At 41.3% G+C, this 27,111-nt stretch overlaps 1 protein-coding gene across 1 annotated transcript in view; it reads left to right on the forward strand.

Annotated features, from left to right (window-relative positions):
* sorcs3 (sortilin related VPS10 domain containing receptor 3) overlaps positions 1-27,111 on the forward strand; it is a 313,538-nt gene that overhangs the window by 268,836 nt on the left and 17,591 nt on the right. The window contains exons 17-20 of the mRNA XM_037689623.1: positions 3,052-3,165; positions 6,514-6,685; positions 16,553-16,739; positions 25,140-25,273. Coding sequence (XP_037545551.1) covers positions 3,052-3,165; positions 6,514-6,685; positions 16,553-16,739; positions 25,140-25,273 — 607 coding nt within the window. The remainder of the gene's footprint in view (positions 1-3,051; positions 3,166-6,513; positions 6,686-16,552; positions 16,740-25,139; positions 25,274-27,111) is intronic.

Genomic DNA, 27,111 nt, shown 5'->3' on the forward strand with positions numbered 1-27,111 from the left:
TATATGTAACAGGTTTTTATTTGAACATTATTATAGATGTGAAGTTTGTCAAAGTTGGTTTATTTATTCTTAAAATAAATTTTGTCAAGAAGTTGTTTCTCCTGACATTTATTGGTATATAAGTTATGTTGTGCTGCTCTTGATTGTTGGTAAATATTCTTTCTATCCTTAACAAGTTTTTTTTTTTTGTCTTTCATATACACCTGGACCTATATCTGGACCTACCATTCTGTGTTCGTCTGTCTCTCCTTCCTGTCCTCTCAAACCAGCCGGTCAAAGCAGATGGCCGCTTGTCCTGAGCCTGGTTCTGCTGGAGGTTTCTTCCTTTTAAAAGGGAGTTTTTCTTTCCACTGTTGCCACGGTGCTTGCTCAGGATGGGAGACTGCAACGAAGCCAAGATTCAACTTGTCTGCTGGATTCCTTAGATAGAGAACTTTACTAATTGGCTTTTATGTATGTCAATGTTTCTGTAAAGTGCCCTGAGACAACTTTGTTGTGATTTGGCGCTATAGAAATAAACTGAATTGAATTTGTGGTTACTATAGCAACCAGTAACTGACAACTTGTCCCCATTTTCTGCTGCTGTCTGTAACTGTGGGGCAGACGTTGCTGGACTGATGTTAAGATAAGATATCAATCCATTGATCCCGCAGGAAATTGTTGTGCCAGAGTTTCAATGCAAAGGAATATACACAAGGCATCACAGAGAATATAAAAATACTAGCAGTTAGGATCTAAACAGGTCATGTGCAGACATGTGTGAAATGTTTTAATGTGAAAACATTAAATATTTTATTAAAGTGTTAACCACCAACTTAATCTTATATATACAGTATATATATATATATATATATATATATATATATATATATATATATATATATGAACTGTATTCAGACGTGTGGGGAGGTAAAAAGTTTTCATTTGTATGCAAATCCAAGTCAGAGTTTTGTCTCTAGTACTGGCAGGCACTTATCTGAATATTGTTTATAAAAGGGCAGGGAGCGAGCTCTAATTGGTTTGTATTTAATTAGCTTAAAGTTTGTTAGTTTGTGTTTCCCCGTGATCTTTTCATCCGGGCCAACTTATTGCTTCTCTCTGCAGATGATTTATTTGGTGCATGTTTAAAATTTTTTAAATGACAACCTACATTTTATAGAATAAACAAACAAAACTAGCGTGTCTACATTTAAAATGCGAAGCGTCTAGTTTTACAGTTAGATGCTTCATTATTAATGGTTCTCTTAGAAGTTCTTTAAACTTACTGCATGAATGATGCTGATGCAGTGAACGTGTTCTTATGTGCTGCGCCCTGAAGTGTGCAGCTCAGTTAAAGGGCTGGTTCAAGAATTGAAAATGGCGAGTCTACAAAGCTCAACAGGAACACTTCTATTATAATATTTCTCACCACTCTGTCTGCGGACTACAAACTGATGGACAGAAAACGAACTGAAGCAGAAGCTACTTGATAAAACTCAAGTTCAATTATTTAAGTGTTTTGTTTTTACTTTGCATAATTTTTAGTTTTATTGACCTCCAAACATCTTTTTACCCCCCAAATTTTTTATTTAAATAATTAAATCATGATGCAAATGTATAGATTGTGTTATGGTGGTTTAAGCTCGACACTAGTTTCCTTAACTCGTTTCAAACATGAGTCAGACTCGTTTATTCATTTCACTGGGCCTCTAACTTATTGCTGGCATTTCAGTTCATTCATCCATGCATCCATCCTTACATCCTTACATCCATCTTTACTGGCTTCTTCCTTTTCGGGTCACTGGTGCTCATATCCAGCAGCTGCAAGAGGTGGGAGACACCCTGGACATGTCTCCAGTCCATCACAGGGACACATAGAGACAAACGAGACAAACCACCATTCACTCTCTCACTCACACCCAGGGACTATTTAGAGTTACCAATCAGCCTAACATGCATGTTTCTGGTCTGTGGGAGAAAACCCATGCATGCACGGAGAGAACATAACAAACTCCACCCAAAAGCCGGGATTTGATCCTATGACCTTCTCACTGAGCGGCTGAGATGCTCTACCGACTGATCCACCGTGTCGCCCATTTTATATAATCACTTCTAAGAAACAACACAACATCAAAATAAACAAGTAGTCTGACAACTAAACAAAGAAAATATATATTTAATATGTTAGATTTATGTTTCATTGGATGTTTGATGACATTAGTTGAAATCTAAAAAGTTTAAATTACTCTAAATGTAAAAGGGTTAAACAAAGTGAGCATTTTGGACTCTGGAGAGCACCTGGTTGATAAATTTATTTATTTTTGAAAAACTCATTCATGCTGATTTCTTCTTAATTTGATCTCAAACCTGGACACTTCTGGAACATCTTGAACTCTGTGTTTGATCCTCACGGCCTGCCGGCGGTACATCAGATGACCACATCACACCCGTGCTGTCATCCTTTCACCGGCTTCCTGCTTATTTCAGAATCTAGTTTAAAATATTATTGCTTGTTTGTAAATGTCTTAAAGGCACCATCTGATTTTGTCTGAACATCAGTAATGAAATTCTCATAACTACTCCACCCAGCCCTAGAAAAAAAACCTTTAATACCCCCACGTTGACAGTTTCCTAATGACTAATTCACACTGTTGTAATCACAGACTGAGAATGGACCCGTGAGCTGCTGGCTTGTTGCTTTTGTTTATTTGTTGTGGCTCGGTAATTACCTGATAAATCAATGTCACAGCCATTATGAGAACGGACACTTGCTTACTTTTCTTGCTTACGTGTAAATCATGGGCTGATTGGAAATGCTGGCAGGTTTCTGACAGTTAGCCGTTACGTTTATACACCAGCAAACCTTTGCCCCGAGGTAATATGTCCTGACACACGACTTCACCGTCCTCTGGTGCATTTTCAGCACAAGCCATAATCAATAAGTAATAATGATGCACCTCTGTGGTGGACATGCCTCTCATCACCAGCTGGATAATGCTGCCACGTGCACCAGAGGACAATGTGTCCTTTCACTCCTGCGGGTCTTGATCCGGTGCTGTGTTTGTTTTACAGTGATTATGGGTACGAGCGGCGAGGCGACGGAAACTGCCGACCGGCCTTCTGGTTCAATCCTTCCACTGTGTCCAGAAGTTGCAGCCAGGGTCAGAACTACTTCAACAGCACTGGGTAAGACCTGAACCATCCAGTAACACATGAATACAAATTAATATGTGCAAAATCAAAATGTTTTAGTAAAAGGACCTAAACAGCAGAGATGCAGCCAAGAATCAGAATAAGCCTTACTGTCATTCTACCGGAATAAGGTGAGATTACGTTCGTACAGTTGTCCGAACGATGGGCGGAGTGCACATTGTTTCTGCTGAAAAGTGCAGCCCCTATTTATCAGAATACTTTTAGATAGAAAAAGAGAAGAACCATGAGGATAGTGGTATTACAAAAGGCAATTTTAGGATAGGCCACAGTTCTGATGTTGTTTCAGCCAGCAGTTCTGATAAGCCTGCACAGAAGTTCCCAGAGGTGGTGGTGGGGCGGCGACAGACAAAGCTTTTGTCTCTAGTTACCCATATCCCAGGAGAAAATTGATAGTCGGCTCGTATCTGAGGCCAAACGGGGAAGTCAGCTTCAGAGAAGCCACAATTGTTGATTTTCTTCAGGCAGACTGTTTTTTCTCGTAAGCCTTGCGTCCTTGCTGGAACTTTCCAGTTCAAAATGGTCAAATTCATACGTATCCACTCCACTGATCCATGTTATGAGCCTCCTTCAAGGTTGATCCCAACATGCTGATGAGTCCCAGAAGCTGCAGGTGGCCTGCGATTCTCACAAATCACCTCCATCTTACGGTTTAGCTCGTAAATCAGCTGATTTTGAGTACTCACAGCACAAACCAAACCTTCATACTTACTCGGAAGCTTTGTCATGGCCGAAACTGCTGCTGATGTCTCCTTCAAAAGTCGATTAAGCAGAGCCTCACCGATGCCAAAGAGCAGAACCCCTGCTATCATAAATCCAAATATATAAACGTCTTCTGCAGCAACATACACGTGTTCAAGCAGGGCTATTCATCTAAACTGATCAGGGGGCCACAGTTTCTGAAAACCAGCAGCTCAGGGGCCGGACATCCAGCAATTAAAGTCGTTATGTAAATAAACCAAGTATCACAATGATCTGTTACCTTTTAATTTTTTTATTTAATCTCATTGGATCATAAATGCAATACAGTAGTCCCTCGGTACTTCATGGTTCATTTTTCATGGATTCGCTCTGTCTCGGTTTTTCAAAGTCATATTGAACATGACACAATTGGCTGATTGATGGATGAACCATGGATTGTTAACTTAAAATAAATTATTTTAAATGATTTTGCACCGTGTGCGCAGCCCACAAGTGCAGGGGGAAGCTCCCTCCTGCAGCTGATCTCCTTCTCTGCCACACATTACATTTCTCCTGCTGCATCGGCTTTGTGAAGGTTAACTCTTTGCTGTTCATCGGGACCCATCGATTTTTCTCTTCCAACTTAAAATTCCAAGTATGTCACATCGTAAAATCATCATAATCACAAAATATAAAAGTGTTAAAAGTTATTTTTAATTATTTTAGAACTTCTATGTTCAGTTGTTACAGTGTAATTAATCAAGAAGTACATTTCTGCTTCGTGCTGCAGAGCTGTGTGAAGGGTTAACGCTTTGATGTCCTGCTGCACTTCTCTTTTCTACAATTTAAATTTAAATACTGTAACATTTTAAATAAACAATCCATGCTGCATGGATTGTTTATTTAAAATGTTACAGTATTTAAATTAAAATTGCTTATTTAAGGAGGGAGATTGGAAGTAAAAGGTGATGAGTGTGATTGCAGCCTGGCACGTCATGACAAAGTTTACTGAACTTGAACTTGGACTACTGTCTCCCTACTTCACAGTTTTGCTCTTATCGCAGGGGGCAGGGTACAGAACACCCACGATAAACGAGGGGCTACTGTAAACAGAACCCAAAATCCAAAACTTTTTTTATTTCTATGAATTCATTAATGGGCCGGACTGAAGTCACCCACCGGCCAGAAATGGCCCACGGGCCGCCATTTGAATAGCCCTGTGTTAAAGGGGCGGCTGTGGCTGAGTGGTTAGAGCAGTCGTCCTCCAATGCGAGAGTTGGGGGATCGAATCCACCAGCAGTCACCTGCTGAAGTGTCCCTGGGCAAGACACTGAACCCCTCATAACCTCTGATGTGTGTCCCATCAGTGTATGAATCTGATCTAAAGCTCTGATTAGTCTCTTTAGAATGATTTGTTCAATTTGCTTTGTAGAGATCTAGTAGAGTTCTGTATGAATATGTAAATGAGGCACAGATTGTAATGTAAAGCGCTTTGAGTGTCTTGAAATAAGATAGAAAGGCACTATACAAGTACAGTCCATTTACCATTTACCATTTAAAGGTTTTGATTTCTTGCAGTTCTTTGTTTTGCTGCAGAAAACAACAAAAAGTTGAAAACCTTCGAGTTAACAATCACAAGTGACGACTGACCGTTGGAACTTGAGACAAAACCCCGTTTCTGGTTCCAAAGCGACTCTGGAAATCAGGAAAATCCTGGAAAAAGACTTACATTTTCCAGACAGGGAAATCTCAGGGAACTTGAACACTGATCGGCTGATTAAAAGATGATCTTTCTGAGATTTCAATGTGTGCTTGTATTAATGCTAGCATCCAACATCTGATGTGCATATGCTGTTACAAGTTATCATTTCATAACAATGCTGTGGAGAGGACAGCTATAGCACATGAAGAGAGGCCATCGGTTTTAAAAAATGACACCAATGTATAACTCCTCTCATAATTTATAACATTCAGTGCTACAGTAAATCCTTCACCATCTTCTGAGCGTTACTTGTGACTGAAATATCCCCTGGATTGTCAGGACTTACTCAGGGAAAAGGCAGGGAATTGTTTGAAATGCTGGGAACTCTGTTAAAGACCCGCTTCTTCAAGAGCCGTCTTATTTTGTAGGAGAGTATTTCAGCCACCACCCTCTGAGAGCGAACATTTGAAAATAGTGGGGGAGGGGAACAGAAGCCGAACAACATCTCTCAAAAACAGCTGAACTATTTCTGTCTTTGCTCTGATCGTTTACGTTTAAAGACGGTCCGTTTTCCGTCGAGGAATGCATCCTTTGTGTTAGTTTTGGAGACACCCCCAGGGGACGAACACCTTGCGTAGCTTAATCACAGCTACAGTGTTTTATTCGCTGCCGCTCTGATTAAACGTCCCGGGGCGTCACTGCCTCTGACACAGCTCGTCTTGTCAGTTGTCATCTTCTCCCAGAGGCTGTTAACACACCGCCGCTGCACCGTGCCGAGTTCAGCTCCGACTCTCAGACACAAGCTCATGCAGCATCCAAGAGATTACTTCAGAAAATGTCAAATATAAATAGGTGCAAATAGTGATGGGCTCAAGTAGAAAGTCAATATTTAAAATAAAGTTAAAGAAAACCTCCGTATTTGTCTTTTTGTCTTGCCAAAGTTACCGTAAAGTGGTGCTGAACAACTGCACCAAAGGAGTTAAAGAGATGTACACGGCGAGGAAGCAGCAGTGCCCCAACAGACCTCCCAAAGGACTCATGCTGACCACCAAAGATGGAAAACTCACCGCCAACATGGGCAACAACGTCACCTTCCTGGTGCACCTGGATGAGGTGAGAACACAATCAGCACGGCCCACTCACTGGAGCCGAGGCGTGTGTGAAACAGCATTTATTTCAGACTGTCTGCCCAGTTCATCTGTTTCCATCCATTTCTTTAAATTTTCATCTAATGCTGCTTTGGAAAGAGATGCAAATACTAAATATGCTACACTATAAATACTATAAATAAATAAATATGCAGCTCTATCAGGAGTAATTTACTCTAACTTTTAGTAGCAGTGCCATCACATGACTTATGATAGTGTGTCCTTCATTTATCATTATTCCTGTTATTCAGAGTACAAACATCACAGAAGGTTGGACTTTATTAGACTCAATGGATGTTTTTTACACAAAGTACAAGTTGTCTGATTTTGGATAATTTTACCACAGACCGTTGAACTGAACGTCTGATGATGATTAGGGGTTGAACGACTACATAAATTTTAAACTCGACATTAACATAATAAAACTCGAGTAGAACTCGAGTATTTGATGACATCATAGGATCTAAAGATGCAAAAATAAATAAATAAAACCGCAAAATAAAGTCACTATTTACCCCCCAAAAAAGACCCAACAAAACATTGGGAGCGTATATTATGCTCCTACCATTTATCATACAGCAAATAAGTCACAGGAAAAACAAAACTATTAGTTATTATTATTAAACTGCAAAAGTGAAAGAAATGTCCGGCACGTCAAAAAATAAACTAAAAACAGTGGGGGGGTGTCAATCACCCCGCACCACCGCCCGCAGTGGTGCGCATTAGGTTTAGTTTTAGAGATTAATATGTTTATAGGTTTTTTATAGGTTTAGAGATTAATATTTTTTGCTTTTTGTTTGTGGAACAAGGTCAGAGGAAGCTGGTTCTGGTTCGGTCGATTGGACCCGGTGTTGCACCATATTCTGTGACCTGCAACAGTGCATGCAACACCGCCCCCTATGGTCACAATATACGGTGGTCACAGATTATGGTGTAACACCGGTTCGCAACGCTCTCCAAACAGTCAGGAAGTTGATTCATTTTCTGTTTTCTTACGGTAGTTGAACCGGAAGATTCATCTTTAGTGAAATATTTCAAGACTATTGATGCATTTCTACCTGTTTGCCAAGACTGGGCCTGCGCCGCTCTAGGAATCCATTTTGTAACCCGCGCCCGGTGTGGATCACGTGACGCAATGACGTAATGGCGACATAATGACATCACCACGAATACTCGACTTGAAATTAAAAAACTTGATAGATGTCCTAGGAATCGACCTGTCGATTACTCGAGTAGTCTGTTAAAGATGATGCACACTCTACAATAATTACAAACTCTTATTAGTCCCACAATCCTAACTCTTCTTATACAGTTTATATATCAAAGTTTAGATTTTTATTTTTGTCTTAATTTAAGTAACGATTTCTCGTTGCTGTAGGACTCATAGTTTTCTCATGAATTCTCCCATGGCATGCTTAATTTGTGCAGGATCCTACCAGAACAGGATCCGGGAACTCTCTCATTTTGACAGGGTGCGTTCAGGTTACTGTTTGCTTGGATCCAGTAACTATCAGGCTTACTAATAATAAAGTTATGAACACATATGACTGCCTTGAATGAATAAAATTGCATTGGCTATGTAAACTGAAAATAATTACATAAACATTCTAGAATTGCGCCGCTCCAGGTGGCTGCATGTTGGAGCAGCTCTGTTACTTTCATTCTGAGATTTTGCTTTTGGAAACTTTAATTCCTCTTTTTCTGGATGTAAATCACATTTTTTGGGTGATTGTTTCCTCTGGTATCAGAGGCTGTGCAGCTGGAAGGATTTTTACTGAAACTTTTTTTAGTTTTGGACATTTGTTATGATGCGTAACCATGGCAACAAGGCAGTTTTCTTCAACAGCAGCAGCTGAATAACATCTCAAAAGCTGAAATAATATCTCAACTATGGCCCCAACTCTCAAATGAGTTGAAAAGGATGTTCTATGGACGCATTCTCATCTACCTGCCAGCTGTGCTCGAGTACCTGACCACTGAGATCCTGGAACTAGCAGGAAACATGGCTCACGACAGCGGAAGAACAGGATCGTCCCTCAGCACCTACAGTTGGCTGTCCGCAGCTATGAGGAGCTCGTCTGGGTGGAAGGATCGGACGGCATCTGCAGCCAGTTTCTTAGGATCCACTGTGAGATGGACCTTTACAAGAGATCCTTCCTGTCTACAGCCATCAGCATCTATAACATCTCTTAATGAAATGAGGATAACGAGTTACAACAACAAAATAATTTCCCTCTGGGATTAATAAAGTATTTTTGAATTGAATTTGAAATGAATTTGAATTAAACACTCATTGTAAACACAATAGCCTTTTACAAGCTTCTTAATATCACATAGCTGCTTCTTCAAGTAGCATTAAAATACATAAAAATGCAGGAAATCACATCTAGTTTATTCCCAATTTTCTGGGGGAGTTCTTCCAGACCCCCCCCGCCCCCAATCTTCAGTTATTCATTCTTTCATTTGACCTCTAAGCATTGTCTTCTCGTTCCTCCAGCCAGCGTCCGTGGCTGCATATGTGCAGGTACCACCAATGCAGAGAGACATCCTGGAGAGTTTACAGAGCTGGTCTCAGACACTGAGCAGGTCCAGTTCGTGTCCTGCTCACCTGTTTGAAGTGTCGTAAAGACAAGAATCAGATGATGATGATCATGGACTGTTGAGCTGCTGAAATCTTGGATTCAGTCAGAATTCATGCAGAGTCCCTGCAAATGATCATAATAATAAAGTGTTTCCTCAGTCTCCTGAAAATTAATTTAAGAAGTCTCTAAGTAGATGGGTTGCTTATTAAAAGCCATGACTTATTTTGTCAAATATTCAGGTGAACTCACAGAATATACATTAAAGCTGTCGTTTTATTTTGGAAAACTGTTTTCAGTTGTGAATTTGTTTTAAGTCGGGGTGCTTGTTTGTGCACAGAAGAAACGGGAACCAAAGGTTGAGTCACGGACGGTTATCGTCCTGTTTGTAAAAATTTTGGAAAAATGCTCATCCCCTGAAGCGCACGTAGAGTTCGAGTCATGTCTGTCGATTTCTTGGAAAGTCGCTGCACTCCAAACGCTCTCTAAAGCTGAACGCAGTCAGCTGCCTCCAAACCGCCCACGCCGTGCAGGAGCTGCGAGCCAGAAGCAGAAGCAAAATACCTCGGCAGAGACGCTGTCAGAGAGCGAGCAGCGCCGCCGTCAGAGCCAGGCCTGCCAGGCTGCTTGGCCACCACCAAACTGCCTCCATGTTCACACAACCCGCTTGGCTCGTATCTGCTGCGGGATCCGGGGGTCTAGTTCCAGGTCCAGTTGTTTTACGATGTATTTGGTTGTAAATGTGAGAACTGTTTTTTTTAGTTACTTTCTGGAGAAAGGAAGGATGCAGAAGGATGCGATAAAAGAAAGTGATGGTGGGCATTGAGATCCTTGTGGCATCAACCTATTTGAGAGAATTCTCCTGATGAATTCAAACTTTAATTTCTATTCATGAGCTCGGTGATGGCTGTATTTCTTCAGGAGAGCAAATGGCTTTAAATATTTAATGAGCAGAAGACTCCACGGCTCACGTCCACATTTAAAAATAGAACTGGGGGGGGGGGGGGGGGGACATATTTTGAGATAAAAGAGGATCAGCATCACTTCTGCTCTTTGTTTTCTTCTAAAACCTTTAACGAAACACAATATTTACCCGCGCAGATGGATCCAGGTTTCAGAAGGCAGATGGCAGAGATGTGAGGGGCTCAGGCCTGAATCCTCATCAGCCAAATCTCAAACAGTTCACTTTGCATTCGGCTTCAAAGACTCGTTTTAATTTAAGGCTTTATAGTTTTGTTGGAGCTGGAGTGGAGAAGAATGAAGAAGAATTTAAAAAAACTGTTCTGTAGTTTATAATATGAGCAAGAAAATGTCTGCGGTATTTTGTTTCTTACACGTAAGAATTTAGAAGATAAACTGTGAATCGTGTGTGCAGGATGGAACTGAATTAATAACTTTATGTGCAAAATAATCAGTGCAAAATTTAATAAATTAAATCATGACGGGGACTGCCACGCTGCTGCCAATTTAATATTTTGATTTGACAGGACTGCATGTTGGAGTTCGCTCTCAGCTACCAGCACACCAACTTTCAGCTCAATATGATAAAAAAAAATTAAAAAATCAATGAGTCATAGTCATTTATTCTTTTAAGCTATGGCGGCCATGTTGGATTTTTGATTTGGATTCAGTATGTGATGGGGAATGCTCTCAGCTATAACCACATCAAATTTCAGCTCTGTGTAAAAATAGCTGAGTTAAAGCCGTTTAAATGTTTTTTATTTGAATTATTTACTGAGCATTGCTCTCAGCTACCGGCACCAAATTTCAGCTTAATGTTTTTAAAAATGACTGTTTTATGGCATTTTTTATTTTTAGCTCAGGCGGCCATCTTTAATTTTTGATTTGCCACCAGGGTCTATTAGGGATTGTTCTCAGCTACCAATACACCAAATTTCTACTGAAAAGCTCTCAAAGCAGCTGAGTTATAGCCATGTGAGATGAGCTTTGGTGGCCATCTTGAACTTTTAGCTTTGAATTCAGAATGTGTTGTGCGTCACTGTCAGCTACCACCACACCAAATTTCAGCTCTATATCTTTAAAAATAGCTGAATCATCATAAATGTTCCCTTTCAGCTAAGGCGGCCATCTTGATTTGCAAAGGCAGTCCGCAAATGTGCTCCACAAACATTGATTCCTCTGATTGAGGATGTTTCCTAACAGCGTACAAAGTAATTAGAATGTTTTGAACTTTCACTTGTATCTGTGTTTTTGGATCATCTTGTTCTTTAGACAATGTTAAGTGAATTTTCAATGTCTTATAGTACACCTTATGCTTGTTATTATATATATTTTTTTATCTTTCCTATAGGTTTGTATCACCACTGGTGAGGAAACTAAAACAATGTCTTCTTGCTTCTTTTGTTTGAACTTAAAATATCCTCCTAATAATTTAAAGTGTCGGCTGATTGTTTTATAATTGTGCCGTAATTCCAAAATCATATTCTGTCATCTTTAAAACCGAACAGAATGTGTTTTTACTGAACCTTCAGCAGCTTTAGAAGCAGAATAAATGAGATGGTGACACAGTTAGCTTTGACTAAATAAACTCCTGTTAGTTCATGGCTTCACTCAGTCAGGTTTGGCTTCCTTTCTGCTGGCAAGGTTGATTAAAACAAAAACGGTGCCAGCTCTGGGTGTAAATTGGACCGCAGACAATGATTACAGCACAATTCCCCTTTTTCATTTCCCCCCTTCCCTTCAAAAACTAAAGTGTTCTGTTAATTAGAGCTTTTATTATAGTTTTATTGGCTCTAAGTTGTGAAGAATGTGTTAATTAGAACCAGTTCATGGTGTCCTTTAGATGCATTTGTTTGGCAATATTTTAGTTTTGTGTGCAGCCGCTCTTAGTCAAGGTCAAAATGACAGAAAGAAGCTTTTAATTTCCAGATGTTACATAAACTTTAGCAAAAAACGTGCTTTGAAATGTCTAGAACTAAATATGTTTTTATTACAAAATTTAAAAATAGTATTTTCTTTGGAAAAACAAGCACAAACTGTCCATTGTATTTATTCATCCATCCATTATCTTCCGCTTATTCCGATGTCAGGTCGCGGGGGCAGCAGTTTCAGCAGGAAGACCCAGACATCTGTTTCCACAGCCACCTCTTTTAGCTCTTCTGGGGGGACCTCAAGGTGTTCCCAGGACAACCGAGAGACATAGTCTCTCCAGTGTGTCCTGGGTCTTCCCCAGGGTCTCCTCCCAGTTGGACATGCCCAAAGCACCTCCCTAGGAAGGCGCCCAGGGAGCATCCTTACCAGATCGGGCATCTGACAGTTCCAACAGTTTTGTGGACTTGGAGAAGGCATTCAATCGTGTTCCTCGGGGTACACTGTGGGGGGTGCTCCGTGAGTATGGGATTGGGGGCCCATTGTTATTGGTTGTTGGGTCCCTATACAAGCGGTGCAAGAGTTTGGTCGCCTTGTTAGTAGTAAGTCAGACCCCATCAGGGTGGGAGTTGGACTCCGCCAGAGCTGCCCGTTGTCACCAATTCTGTTCATAACTTTTATGGACGGAATTTTTTGGTGCAGCCAGGGGGCTACGGGTTTTTGGTTTGGTGGCCTCAGGATTCCATCTCTGCTCTTTGCAGATGATCTGGTCCTGTTGGCGTCATCGTATCGTGATCTCCAGCTCCCTAATTGCTTTCTGGGCGCTTACATAGCTGCCTACTGCTCCACCTGGGTGTATCCCAGGTGCGATGAGTTAAATACAGAGAACCAATTGTGTGGAACATAAAATGATGACACATAGCACTTTACTTTACTTTTACAAAGCCCACGACAGGACGCTGGGGCCTTATGTGTCCTGCTGAAGGTCATTCTGGATGACTCTTGAAGTGCTCATCCTGTTGTTCCTTTCACAAAGAAGTGCAAACTGCTCCTGCTGGTGGGTTAAGAACCACATATTGACCAAAACTCACACAAGCCAGAATAATTTATGGTTTAGATTTAATGAAGAGGTACATCACAAGCACTTATATTTACTTCTGAACATGTTTAATCTTTTTTATTCTGACAATTAAACATAAATAAATGCCAAGAGTTAAATAAAGTCCTTTCATCTTAAAATGTAAGAAACTAAAGTTAATTTCTGTAGGATTTATAACAAATCCTTTAAGTTGTTTAATGGGTTTTGTGACTCTGGTCAAACTGTTTTAGTGAAAGAAGAAGCAGAAATGGCTCTTTGGATTATAAAGGCAACTGAACTAACTTTGAATGAAACATGTTCCTTTCATTTTTAAACCCAAGTATTAACCTTTGCTGCAGAATACATGATGGGCCTGTCTGCTGCAGATATAACCAGAATCATTGTTCTTTTGTCGTTCCTCATCACACCGACACTGCAGGTTCAGGTCTGACATGCAGCTTAACAAATGCTGGCCTCGTGTATCCAAACCCCTGTCAGTCTCTACAACGCCGCTGTCACTGGGAACCAGCAGCAACGTCTCAGCCTCGAGGCTCCAGACGGCCAAATGTTTGGATGTGCTCAGTCCTCGGAGACGCACGGACACAAAGAGTGACATTTCAGAGAGTGGTCAGCATCACTCTCATGTAGATGAGTGAATCCCAGTGTGGCTCATGTGGAGCGTGAACACTGAAGGCGCTGCAGACGCTGAGAGGAGCCGAGTGACACCAAGCCAGTGTCGTGTGCCAGCTCATTACAGTTTGTAACAATACCCACAGTGTCACACTGTGGCCTTGGCTGTTTCCTGTTCTTCCCATCCACTTATTAAAAGTATCATCCTCCAGGCAGAGGAACAGGAAACATCACCATGAGTCTCAGCCAAACCCCCGGTGCTTTCACACTCCGACGCACACAAACAAGACCCAGGTACACACAGAAAGCAGAACAATAGTTACTTTTTATTTATGGTATTTAGGGATAAAGGCGTCGTGTTAATGCGATGCTACAAACAATGATCCCAGTAGCCTCGTGCTGGCATCGTGCCAGCAGAGTCTGAGAGTTGGACTTCTCAGCCCTGGTCAGCGTAGCAGCTAGAGGCACCAACACCCGCGCAGTGTGCCGATCCTCAGATAGCACCAGATGTGATTCCCAGAGGAAACCGGAGGAAGCGGAGCCTGCAGCTGAAAACTAACACTCTGCAATGCAAACATGGGTCGACAGCGCCTTTAAAATTCTGTTTTCCTCTTTCGCACACAACCAAATGTTTTTTAAAAAGCACGTAAAATATATATATATAAAAGTATATAATAATAATAATGTCATGTTCTCAACATATGTAAAGCTTGGGAAATAAAATGTAGACGAAAAGTTCTCATTGTCAACAGCACTCGTTAAAAACAGGCAGCATGTTTACCATCGTGTTGCATCATCTTCTTTCACCAGCTCTCCATCAGTGTTCTGGGAGCCGAGGCCAGTCGCTGTAAAATGAAGGAAAAGTGTCATTTTTACCTCTTCCTGCTCGTTACAGAACCTCCACTGCTCAGTTCAAAGTTCAGTACAGTTAATAAGTTGGATTTTGTGTGTTTGTGTGTGTGTATTTTATTCTTCTTAATGACTGAGGAGGAGGAGTGGCACAGAGGTTAGAGAAGGTGGGCCTGTGATCTAATTTTGTGGTGTGGTTGTTTATGTGTTTTAATTTTCTCGTCACCTTGCTGAAAGGAAAATTTTCCCAAGGGGACAATAAAAGCGATGATGGAAGGTCACCTGTTCAACTCCCTGGACCAACAACATCAAAATGTGGGTGGGAAAGGTGAAACACCCACACCTGCCTCCACCCTTATCTGTCCCGTTCTGGGCCCTTGAGCAAGGTTCTTAACCCCCACTATGTGCTCCCCTGGGAGGGCTGTGGTAGCTCGGTGGTCTGTGGTTGTGACAGAGTTCTGATTATTAAAGGTGAATATATTAATTAAGTTGTTGGTCAATAAACTGACCAGCTGGTGCCCCGCTTTAACGAGCGCTAAATAAATAAAAACAAATGTAGTGGAGGGTAGTGGAGAAAGCGTCACCCTTCTTCCTCCATCTCACTTTGTAAATGTTACAGAAGAAGGGAGCAGCTGAAAGAAGGAAAACTTCTACTTAATGATTGACAGAACAAATTGATTTAAGTGAAAGAACTCCTGTAGGCAACAAGAAGGATTTTTTTTTTTTTATTATTTGAGTCTTAAAGTTTATAAATGTGTTGAATGGAAACTGCATTAACTGTTGTCTTATGACCAAATAACTCAAATTAAAGGGACTAAACCTAAAACACCAAGGCCAACCAAAGTGCTGTACAGAAGAAACAACCAAGCAAAACACACAGCAAAAACTACATAGATCCAAATGGAAAAGATAATAACCAAATGGCTAACTCTGTGGAATACAGGTTCAAAACACAATCACACGGTGTCAAAAGCCAGGGCATAAAAGTGGGTTTTTAAACGAGCCTTAAAAACAGCGAGAGAGGGAGCCTGCCTGACATGTAGTGTTCCACAGTCTTGGACCTGCAACAGAGAAGGCCTTCTTCTCTGCCACAACCTCTGCTCACAGTCCTTTGTTCCCTTGACCCTTGCTAAAGACACTGCTCCTTCTTCTTGGAATAAACTACATAAAGACTCGAAACTGGACAACTTAGTCCCATTAAATTATTTTAAACGTATCTTAAAACCATTGAAAGAGAAAGCTGTGAAAACATGTACCTGTTTTAATTATCCTCTCCGTTTCATGTGCTACTTTTATTGTCCCTCGTCGCAGAGTGAAGGGGACAATTGAATGCCCTCCATCCAAACCGTCACTATTGAAATCCCTCAGCGATGGAGAACATTGGCGGACCACTTGTTCAATTGCAGATTGCACTGTTTGACTGTAACAGCAGTCTTATAACAGTCACCACAAACGGATCTGTCTTTTGAATGAGGCTTCAATGAGATTAGCTGGGAAAGGTGAAATAAAACTGAACAAAAAAAATTAGAGAGGGGGTCATAATAATATGGCTGATAGCTGTCTTGTGACCTTTTCTTTGCATCTAAGCTGCCATCGTGGACATGTTTTGTAGTTGTAGCTGTAAGAGATGACTGATGACTGTTGTATCTGTTTTTTAGCCGCCAGAGATTCAACTTGCTCTGCTCTTGTTTCAGCATCAGTAAATTGAGAGTACACCAGTTTAAATTAAATCCAGATTACAGAACCAAACTTGTGTGTGTGTCTGATATTTTACGGTTGATTCTGAAACTGATGTCAGGTTTCTTTCATTCAGTTTTATTTATCGGTAAAAAAGTTGGTGAACTGAAGCTCGGCTGTTCTGTTTCAGGGCGACTCCCTGCAGACAAACATCCAGCTGGATTTTGGTGACGGCACAGCCGTCTCCTACTCCAACCTGAGCTGGACCGAGGAGGGAATCAAACACGTCTACAGATCTGCAGGAATATTTCGTGTCACTGCGCTGGCAGAGAACATGCTGGGTTACGACACCACCACTCTCTTCCTGCACATCACCTGTAAGTGTCTTAAAATAAAACCTGAGCTCCTGTCTACAACTTGAGGTATTTTTATATTTACAAAACTTTGAAGGGAATAAACTTCACTCTCACTTTCATTCAGGATTCTGAAATGTATTGGGTGCCGTCTCACTGGACTGTGACTTGCTGGCATTCACAAGGAAGTCTCTACGACTCAATTTCAATGCCTTAAGTTTTAAACATGTTCAAAACTGGTCCAAAATGCTGCAGCCCGATTTTTAACTGGTACAGGCTATAGAGAGCACATCACGCCAGTTTTGGCCTCCCTGCACTGGCTACCCATTCACCTTCGGATCCATTTCAAAATTCTCATGTATGTTTTTAAATCACTGAACAGTTCCGCCCCATCCTATCTCACTGATCTTCTGCAGCCATATGTTCCACCGCGCGCTCTGAGGTCAGCAGACCAGATGCTTCTCTCAGTCCCAGAAACCCGTCGTAAGCTCAGGGGTGACAGGGCTTTCTCTGTTGCAGGTCCACGACTGTGGAATGAGTTGCCACTGAGTGTCCGGCAGGCTCCCACACTCTCAGTCTTTAAGTCTCGCTTGAAGACCCACTTCTATTCGCTTGCCTTTAACACGGTGTGATTTGTTTTGGTCCGGTCTGTTCTCTACTCTGTTGGCCATTTTAGTTAGCTTCTGCTGCTATTTGTATCTGTATTTCTATTTTATGTTTTCCTGTCCGCTGTGCATGTTTGTGTTCTTTTGTACAGCACTTTGGTTGGCCTTGTTGCTGTTTTAAGTGCTATATAAATAAATTGGTATGGTATGGTATGGTAAAACAGTCACGTGACAAATTTTCTCTTGAAATAGTCAAAAATCTGTTGTTGGGTTCTCTACTTAAGAGTGACAGAGCTTTTTTTATGACAGAAGACATCAGACAAATGTTCAGGTCTGAAACCACACCAATGATAAATAAAAACCCTGAAAAACGGGGTTTCACATCTGCCCATCTTTATTTCTAACGTGTATTTCAGTAAATGGAATCATAAACATAGAGGACACCTGCTGAGGTTGGTCTGACGTGCGCGGAGGAGGACTACGAAATATCATGAATGCCAAGAATGCTGGTTTGCAAGCTGTGCGCACAAACATAGACCATCCATCCATAATCTTGTTCTGGACTCAGAACTCGGGGGCAGCATTTTTATCAGGGAGGTCCAGAGTCGTCTCTCTCCACAGCCACCTCTTCCAGCTCTTCTGGGAGGACTCCAAGGTGTTCCCAGATCAGCTGAGACATAGTCTTTCCATAATATCCTGGGTCTTCTCCAAGTTGGACATGCCCGTAAAGCTTAGACCCCTGCGAACCAAAAAGGAAGAAGTGTGTTAAAATAATGAATGGATGGATGGATGGATCCACAATCTTGTTCTTTCAGTGTTCGTGACTATAGGCGAGTGTACCGACTAGTTAACAAAGAGTTTCTCATTGCTGACCAGCTCCATATTTACCACAATGGACCGGAACAATACTGCAGAAGATGCACCGGTCTCCCGCTCCATTCTTCCCTCACTTATGAACAAAACACAGATACTTGAACTCCACTTGAGGCAGCACCTCACTCCCAACCCAGACATGACAGTCCACCCTTTTCTGACTGAGGAACCAAAATATACATAAGTTTTTATAAACAGTCCCTGCAAAACAGGGTTTCATGACTCATTGATACCAAACCCAACAATTTAGTGAGACAGCAATGAAAAATTGTGTATTTGCGTAAAAGCATATTTCACATATATGGGTATATCTATATCCTAGAAATTTTTCCGCAATTTTGAAACGCTAGCTAGTCTTATGTCGCAGCCCAGTTTTGTCATCTAATTTGCATAAAATGAATTCTTCCTTAAATCATTTTTGTCCTTTATGATTTTTCAAAACTTTTCAGGCAGCCCTGTCTGACTGGTTTGGGCCTGTTTACCTCCCAACATGTTGCACATACATGAAGCAGGTGTCAGGCTGGTGACACCTGCTTCATTCTGTGTGAAAGCAGTTTCTGAAAAGCACATTTCATTTATGTTTCATTTTCTTTTAAGGCAGTCTGTACTCTTTTAGATATGACGTATGGAAAGTATGATCTTTGAAGCTGCTGAGATGTTGAATTAAACTAACAGGAAGTTTGTTTTTCACTAAATTATTCACACCCATCACTCCCTGGTTTGATTTTGTTAAACCCATTCACAGCGCAACTGCTGCGAGGGAGGGAAGTCATGACAGAGTAAATATTACGCCTGAAGTTAACATTACAGACTTTAAAACTTGTGTGCTTCACCATGACGTGTTTGACGCTGAAAGTAAAATAAACATAATAAAAACGTCTGACTTCATGTTCTGAAACCCTTGTTCTTAATATATTATTAAAGGATTAAAAATGTATTTATTTTAGCTACTTTTAAATAGAATTATGTAAAAAGCAAAAGTCAAATGTCTGAGTTCGGTCCCTTCAACCTGGATGAAGACGCAACTTCAGTCTCCATGACCTATTCCAACATTAAGGCAATCAAAATGCTGCTACGCTCTTAGTACTCACCAAACAGAAACTCCAGTGCCTATTTCAGACTCTGTCCTAAACCCTCACTAAGCTCTTTGTGTCAAACGTTACACTCCCACAATAACGCTACCACACAGGACTAAGTCATGTTGCACCTATAAGATCACACCACATCTGTAACACGCTAACGCGTCTAAACGACGTTACTGCAACAAATTTGTCCTAATTGGCTGAAATTTTAAACACATTTAAAAACTATTTAACCAGACCAGCAGGACAAAGAGCCTGATTCTGACACAGCATCACTCTGCCTCTGCAACGACAAGAGAAACGTCTTCTTGAGTCTCTAATTTAGAAAATAAACTTTTATTTTCTAATAGCATTGAGGTAACATGCCACGAGTACATTTACCAGAGTACACTCAGCCCAGATTAGGGTTGGCTTGAAATGGATACTCCTTGTATAAAACACAAATTAAACCATGATATTGAAACATTATTTCAGCAGTAAAAGCTCTGATTTGAATAGACGTTTATCATGATCGCCGCTCACTGCCACGTGCCACGCCCACTTCTCCGCCGCTATCACACTCATGCCCTGCCCTGTTGCCCATTCTCTCTGCCAGATTGTCTGATCATCTCATGACTGTAGCATTCAGCGTTCTCGTTTTTGTTCTGGTCCCTGACCCATTTTCATGAGCATGAAGATCTTGCCCTTGCCTTGCCAGTGACGGAATACTTCAGCCATCAGATATCTGGACCTCGATCCTCGCTCTGCCTCTTGACCACCGGTTTTCACCTAGCCCCTGTGTTAAGTATAGCCTTTTCTATCTTTTTTGTGAAGCACCCGTGCTCCTGTTTTTTACCACAACCTCAGAACCAAGCACCGCAATCTGAAGAGAAGGATTTTGTCGAACCTTACAGCCTCACCACTGACGTCATTGCAGCATCTGCAACTCCTTCTTCCCCTGTGATCAAGCTCTACAGGTTTCTGTTGACTTCCCCACCTCAGGACTTTACTTCATGATAGAACTTTAAAATAAATATTTTATTTTTACTCCTGTGTGTGGTTGAGTTTCCGGGTCCCTCTCTCAACAAATTGCAGACATTTATTGTATTTTTGTACGTTTCTTCGGTAATGAGATTTGGGACTGAGGTCCCGTGAGTCCAGATCTGACCTTGCTGAAGGAACCACAGCCAGCAGCATCAGAGGATGATGGTGAAGGGCTTTTACTGTGCAGAACTCCATCTACGTGCACTGCTTTTCATGTCTGCCATGATAAGAAGTGCTTCTTGCTTTGTGTCCTAAAAAATGCAACTGAAGGACATTTGAACTTATGTGGAAAGTGTGGATTAGCCGCTACAGTTGTGCGGTGAGAGCTTCTGTAACTTTCAGTACTTTGAGCGTTGCCAGAGTGGAGTGGGCTTCATGGCATAAAAGGCTAACATGGCCGAGCCACAGGAGTGTAAGATTGTGGTTTGTCTTTCATGGTGTCTAGCCCCATCTTGTGTTGCGTTTATGTCTGATGTTTTCCTGATCCTCAGTTTCTGTTTTTATAGGGTTTGTGTTTTTCTTGTGTATGGCTCCATCTGGTGTTGTGTCTCTGTCCTGCTCCCTTGTGTGTCATTGCTTCTATTTTCCCACACCTGTGAAGCTCACAAGCATTGTACATTAAGTCTCGTTAGTCACTGTATACAAGTCTATGTCTTTGTGCTATTTGTTGGCTGGGCATCGTCTGGTAAAGCCTCCTGCATTCCTGATGTTTCCTGTGTTTTTCTATGTGCCTCTGGTTCAGGATTGAGTTTAGCTGCCATGACAGCTCTTTATTTTGTATCATGAAAAGTGTTTTCATTTAACTGACTGGACTCCGAGTCCTGCCTGCACCATTGGGTTCTGCTCCAAAACCACCGTCTCATGACAGTGAGGACAGGCTGCAAGTCATACATGTAGACCAACCATACACTGCCACACCGCCAAGCAGGATGAACCACTGTAACCTTACTATGGAAGACTGGTGCACACTCAATCTCTGTGGATCTACTACAGTCTATCATCCTCTGTGTTCTTAGTAGACCCACGAGACCCTGCAAAGACCATCAACAATTTGGCTGATTATTTACTTCTGTGTAAAGGGAGCCCCAACAACTGTGAGATTTCTACATCTATGCTGACATTTTCTTTTCTTATTTCCTGGACATGTTGGTGGTGGTGTGGAGGTATTAAGTTCATGCAGTAAAGGAGATTTCTAGGAGAATCAGTTGAGAACTTTTTTTTCCTATACTAACATAGCTTGAAATGAATCGCACCCTGTTGATTCTGCTAAGCTCAACACAGGTTAGCTCCGCTGATCAATACGCAGGACCATGTGTATCAGCTGTGATGAACACAAACAACTTTCAGGAAGAAAATCATAAACAAAGTCATCTAAGAAATGTTTTCCTGAGGAAAAGAACAGAAGAAGGCCTTTCAGTCCACCGCAGTTAATAGATGTTTCATCAGAATCCAAAACCCGAGCAGCAGCTAATTTAAAAGTGGAGCGAGTGTCACACTGCAACAAACATAACAAATTACACGATTGTCATGCTCCGCAGCTCTGCTCAGACACAATAAAATACTTTTAACACTCTGTGGGAATTATACAAGCTGCTTTCAGTAAGTGTTAAATTGTCTCTCTGTCATGATGTTGTTCCACTGATTTGTTCAATCTATTCTAATTTAACCTTCTGCCATCCTGATGTGTCAGCGTGCTGGTGTTATTACACGTCTGACAGCCGTAATCTCACAGACGAAGTGTAACATTCAGGGAGAAACGCCACAAACGTAAACAACCGTTTCATAGCCGTGCCTGTTTATAACCACAAGGCTTCCTCACATTTAAAAAAACACACAGATCACACACACTCACACACACATGGAGCATCTAAAAGTAGGAATAAAGATTATTTGTGGAGCGGCTCAGAGGAAGCAGCCCGGACCACAACGCTGCTCACACATTTCTTTGGAGGCTTTCTGTGTAAGTAGTGGATTACATCTGTCCTCAGCAGGAAACTTCATCCCTCAGATTAAAGTGCTCCCGTTACATCCCATTAGCTTCTTAAAGGGAAGGTCAGTACTCCAACAGGTAACGTCAAAAATACATGATGTCGTCAAAAGAGTTTTACTGTCAAAATGGGACTTTATGTCAAACTGCAGTGATGGATTGAAAATGTAAAGATAGTGGATTTTTGCTGCCACTGCTTTAGGGTGGTTAAAGCTTGGATGAAAAATTGAATGCAGGAGACAAAATATTCCTTTAACTGGTGGCTGAAAAAATACAAAGCAGTGAAAGTGGCCACCACAGATTGACCTATAACCCCCAACCCCCAAAATCATTAGAGGATACCATTATTTCAAGCAATTTGAAAACTAGAAAGCATAGTTCCCTCAAATAACCAGTGACCGCACTGATAGGCATTCACAAAAGTTCTCGGGTGTGGGGTGTGGGGGGGGGGGGGGGAAAATGGAGCAGAGCCTTCTTAGTTTACACATCCCCAGGAGCTATTCAAGGCCAAACAGGGAGGCCAGATTCAGATAAACCACAGTTGTTTTTTGCGCAGGTAGACCGTTTTTCTCATCTGCCTTGAGTTCTGCTGGTACGCTCTGTAATCCAAAATGGCCAGATGTGTGGGCTCCCTGTCCATGCTTATTAGCCTTCTCCAAGGTCAACCCCAACATGTTGGCGAGTTCCAGAAGCCGCAACTGGCCTATGATTCTCATCAATTGCTTCCATCTTACGGTTGAGCTCGTAAATCAGCTGAGTCTAAGAGCTCAAAGCACAAACTAATCTTTCACGTAAGGTTGGCAGCTTTGCCATGGCCGAAACTGCTGCCGCCGTCTTTCTTAATAGCCGATAACATAGGTATCCGACGGTGCCAAAAAGCAGAAACCCTGCTATTATAAATCCAATGATGTATAAATAGTCAACATCCTCCAGAGACAATACAGAAAGGCACAACATTTTCCACTCTCCCCACGGATCCATGACGTACCCAGCTGCGTGTGCCTCAGCGGGGCATGAGGGTTCTCCAGCACGCTGTCGCTTGGTTGAAAAAATGTTATTAATTGCATTGAAAGTCCAGCTGACCAAATCCATTACAGTAATTTACGATTCGGAAGATGTGAAGAAGCTTCGATACACAGGACAGAGAGCAAAAAAAGCAGCAGGAAGGCAGGAGAGGGAAGAAAAGCATGCGTCTTGCTCGAGGGCGAGTGACGATATCTATATATCGATCTATCGATCTATCTTTCTGTCTGTCTATCTATCTGTCTGTCTGTCTGTCTGTCTGTCTGTCTGTATCTTAACAGTTCATTATATTTAGAATTTTCATTAATTTGATTATTTTTATATTTGTTTTTGTGTTATCAGTGTGCAACACTTTGTCCAATGGTGTTATTGTTTTTGTGCTTAATAAATAAAGCTGTATTGTATTGTACACCATAGAATGTTGTGTTAAATGGTGTATAATGGAAGTCAGTACCTCAGTTATTTTTCAGGCTATCCATCTCACAAGTTGAAACGTACAGACTGACCAATGGCTGGTGTTTGAAGTGCTGCGATGGGGGGGGGGGGGGGGGCAGTAAAAGCGGCATTCCTTGAAGGAATGCATGTTGCTTCACGCTGCGCCCCACAGTTTCAAACAAAAGAAGTTGTACAATCTCTTGGATCTCAGTGTATTTGTTAAGGATCCGTCTCAGCTACTACCACACCAAACGTCAGCTCAGTTATGTTAAAACTGACATATCCGTTTGTTGTATGAGGTCACTTGCCTGTGGCAGCCATAGTGAACTGGATTGACTTCAATTCTTTTTCAGTAGTTACTTTCTGAGTTTCATTAAAATCAGTGCAGTTGTTCATGAGATGTTTTACTAACAGACAGACAAGAGACTGCCATCACAAGCAATTCACATGATTATCCGTCTCTTATAGACTTGAAAGACTTAACGTTTAATACCTGCCTGTGAAGCAATAATGACTTCTTGTCATTTGTGATTGTAATATTGCAGAATACTGTAAATACAACACAGAATGTTTGCTGTGAATACTGAACATACGGTCAGACGCACATTGCAGTTGTTTGTTAGTGGCATCCCAGCGTGCACGTTGTTAAAAAGGCCCGTCCAGCACAGTATGTTTTATTTATTCCATAAAGTCAGCACATCTGCCAGCATGAGGCTCCGAGACTAATTATAAAGATTAAAGTCACTTAACAAGCATTGTTACAAAAATAAAATCGGGCACTAAACTGAACAGAGTGGCCCATTACTGTTCATTTCAGTTAAACTCAAATTTATTATTCTGTTTTAAATTAGGACAGCCCCCCACCCCTCCTGCCTAATTCAAATCCAATAAATGAAATAAAATAACCTGCACACGGACTGAGAGGTTCAACTCCAACAGAACTTCCAGTCTGAGCCCTCTTGTCTCTCAGGTAAACTTTTCTGGGAGTGGATTTGATATTTGTTTCCAAAATGTGTTCATTTTTATTATTTATTCTTTTTTCCCTACTTGGGGTGTGGATCGTATCCCAGAATGCATTTTGACAAGGTGAAGAGGACCCACCTGGACAGTTTGATAGTTTACTGCAGAGCTAACCTGTGAAGGTTCACAGCTGCGCTCGCACCTTTGGATTATTTACCGCTGCACCTCAGGAGCAGATCTTCGGACTGTGAATGAAACGAACCGCAGCTGAAAGCCACGACATTTAAAAAGTTTGCTGTACCTCCAAGAAATGAGCTTCACAGCCTCTGTCAGTTTGGGATTTGTTTCTTTCAGATGTTTTATTTTGTGTGTTTCTGAATGAAAAGCAAACTCTGATTTGTCTCAGATCCTCTCGTTTGTCGCGTTTCTTCCTCAGGTCCGGTGGAGCACGTCCAGCTTCTTGCTCCGTTCGTCATCATCACACACAAGGAGGTGAACATCTCAGCTGCGGTCTTACCCAGCCAGCCACGCACCGTCACCTACTTCTGGTGGCTGGGCAACAACACCGAGGTACGCTGGGGACGATTCTCAGGAGGTGGAGGAATGTAAAGCCACAGGAATTTGTTTTGTTTCCAGAAAATGTTTCATTCTTCAGCAGTTTATCAGCACAAACTGTCTGCAGAGTTTTTCCAAAGCACACATACACACACACAGGCGCAGACAGAAACATTGTTATTCTTTCATCTTCAGCAGCTGCAGTAACAACAACAACAAAAAAAAAAGTGTCTGTGAGGAGACATGGCTAACCAATGAACCACTGTGCTGCTTAAAAAGTTGTAAACATTTTTTTTTCCAACAAAGCTCAGTCAGGTCCTCTGGACGGTTTCCATTTTTTTTTTTTTTTTTTTTTTTGAGAAGTTTCCTCTTTCATTCAAAGGACTTCATCAGTCCAAGGAGCCACAACAAACCGAGTCCCACAAGCAGCACACAAATATAGTGGACCCACCAGTTTTCTGGTGATAAGATGGTTTCTCGGGCCCACCCTCTCCCCCATAGCCAAAGCGGTTCAAAACATCAAAGTTCATGCTCTATAATCCAGGTAGAAATCCAACAATGTTCAGTCAGGTCATCTGGACGGTTTCTTTTACGATGAGATGTTTCATCCTTCATCAAAAGGACTTCATCAGTCTGATGAGCCACAACAAAATCAGTTCCATAAATAGCACACTCACGTAGTGGACCAACTAGTTTGCTTGTTATAATGTGGTTTCTGAGGCCCTCCCTCTCCCCCGTCGACTCCTCTAAGGCAGCCATAGCTTCCTCGGACTGATGAAGTCCTTTGGATGAAGGACAAAATGTCTCAACAATAAAAAAAAAAATAAACAAAACATCCAGATGACCTGACTGAACTTTGTTGGATTCTTTTACCTGGATTATTGATCATGAACTTTGATGTAAAAAAAAATTTTGTTTACAAAAGGTGTAATGGATAACTTTGATGCTGGTCATCTTGAAATGTGTTCGAAATACGTTATTACCATTGATCAATAAATACTTCTACAGGAAATGTCAGCATCTGTCATGACATGCAGCTAAATCTGACCAGATGAGGCAAGTTTACAGGGAAAGATCATTCAAAACTGTCACAACGTCAGGACGTTTGTGGTTTTCCTGATAAAAAGATTAACTTAATATTTTTTTCTTCTGAACTTTGATTCATCATAATAAAAGAAGAAACTTTTCAGGCTGCTACAGAAAACCTTTGATGGTCAAAGATACGTGTCATTTAGGCTGTTGGTCTAAATGATTTGGGAAAAAATTAACACAAACTCAACATCATGAATCTCTACGAACATTCAGCTCGATGGATTTGTCCAAACGAACCCTGAAAGAGAAGAACGAGCTGCAGACTTTACCTGCAGAGATCCTCAATTTCATTGTCTTTACACTCAAAGTTGTACACAGTCCCCCAAATCAACAAACGTTTCTCTCGCTCTCGATATTTAACTTTTATACTTTGCAGTCATTATGGAAGGGTTCAGGATAGGAGTTTAAAAATGGGTTGAGGTAGAATACAAAACAAAAACATTCCAAAGAAAATGCCACAATTCTGGCAAATCCCACCCTTCATGTGTAGCAAAACTTTCAGTTTGTTAGGGTTGGCTCACTAACGTCTTAAAAGCTGTGGGTCTGAACACAAATGTTTCAAACTTCTAAAGAAGCGGACCGGAGACATTAAAAAAAACATCTAGAATCAAGTTTTTTTTAAAGTACTTTTTACTTTGGAAATGTTCTCTAGCAAAGCCTGAAGTCGTTGATGTGTGCTTAGAGTCAAAGTTAGAGTTTAGAGCAAAGAGAAGAAACGAGGACCCATCAAACATTCAGGTTTAAACACTAAGGATTGTTCA

This window comes from Nematolebias whitei, chromosome 16 (genome assembly GCF_014905685.2).
Source record: "Nematolebias whitei isolate Nwh7 chromosome 16, NemWhi1, whole genome shotgun sequence".
In the NCBI taxonomy this organism is placed as follows: Eukaryota; Metazoa; Chordata; class Actinopteri; order Cyprinodontiformes; family Rivulidae; genus Nematolebias; species Nematolebias whitei.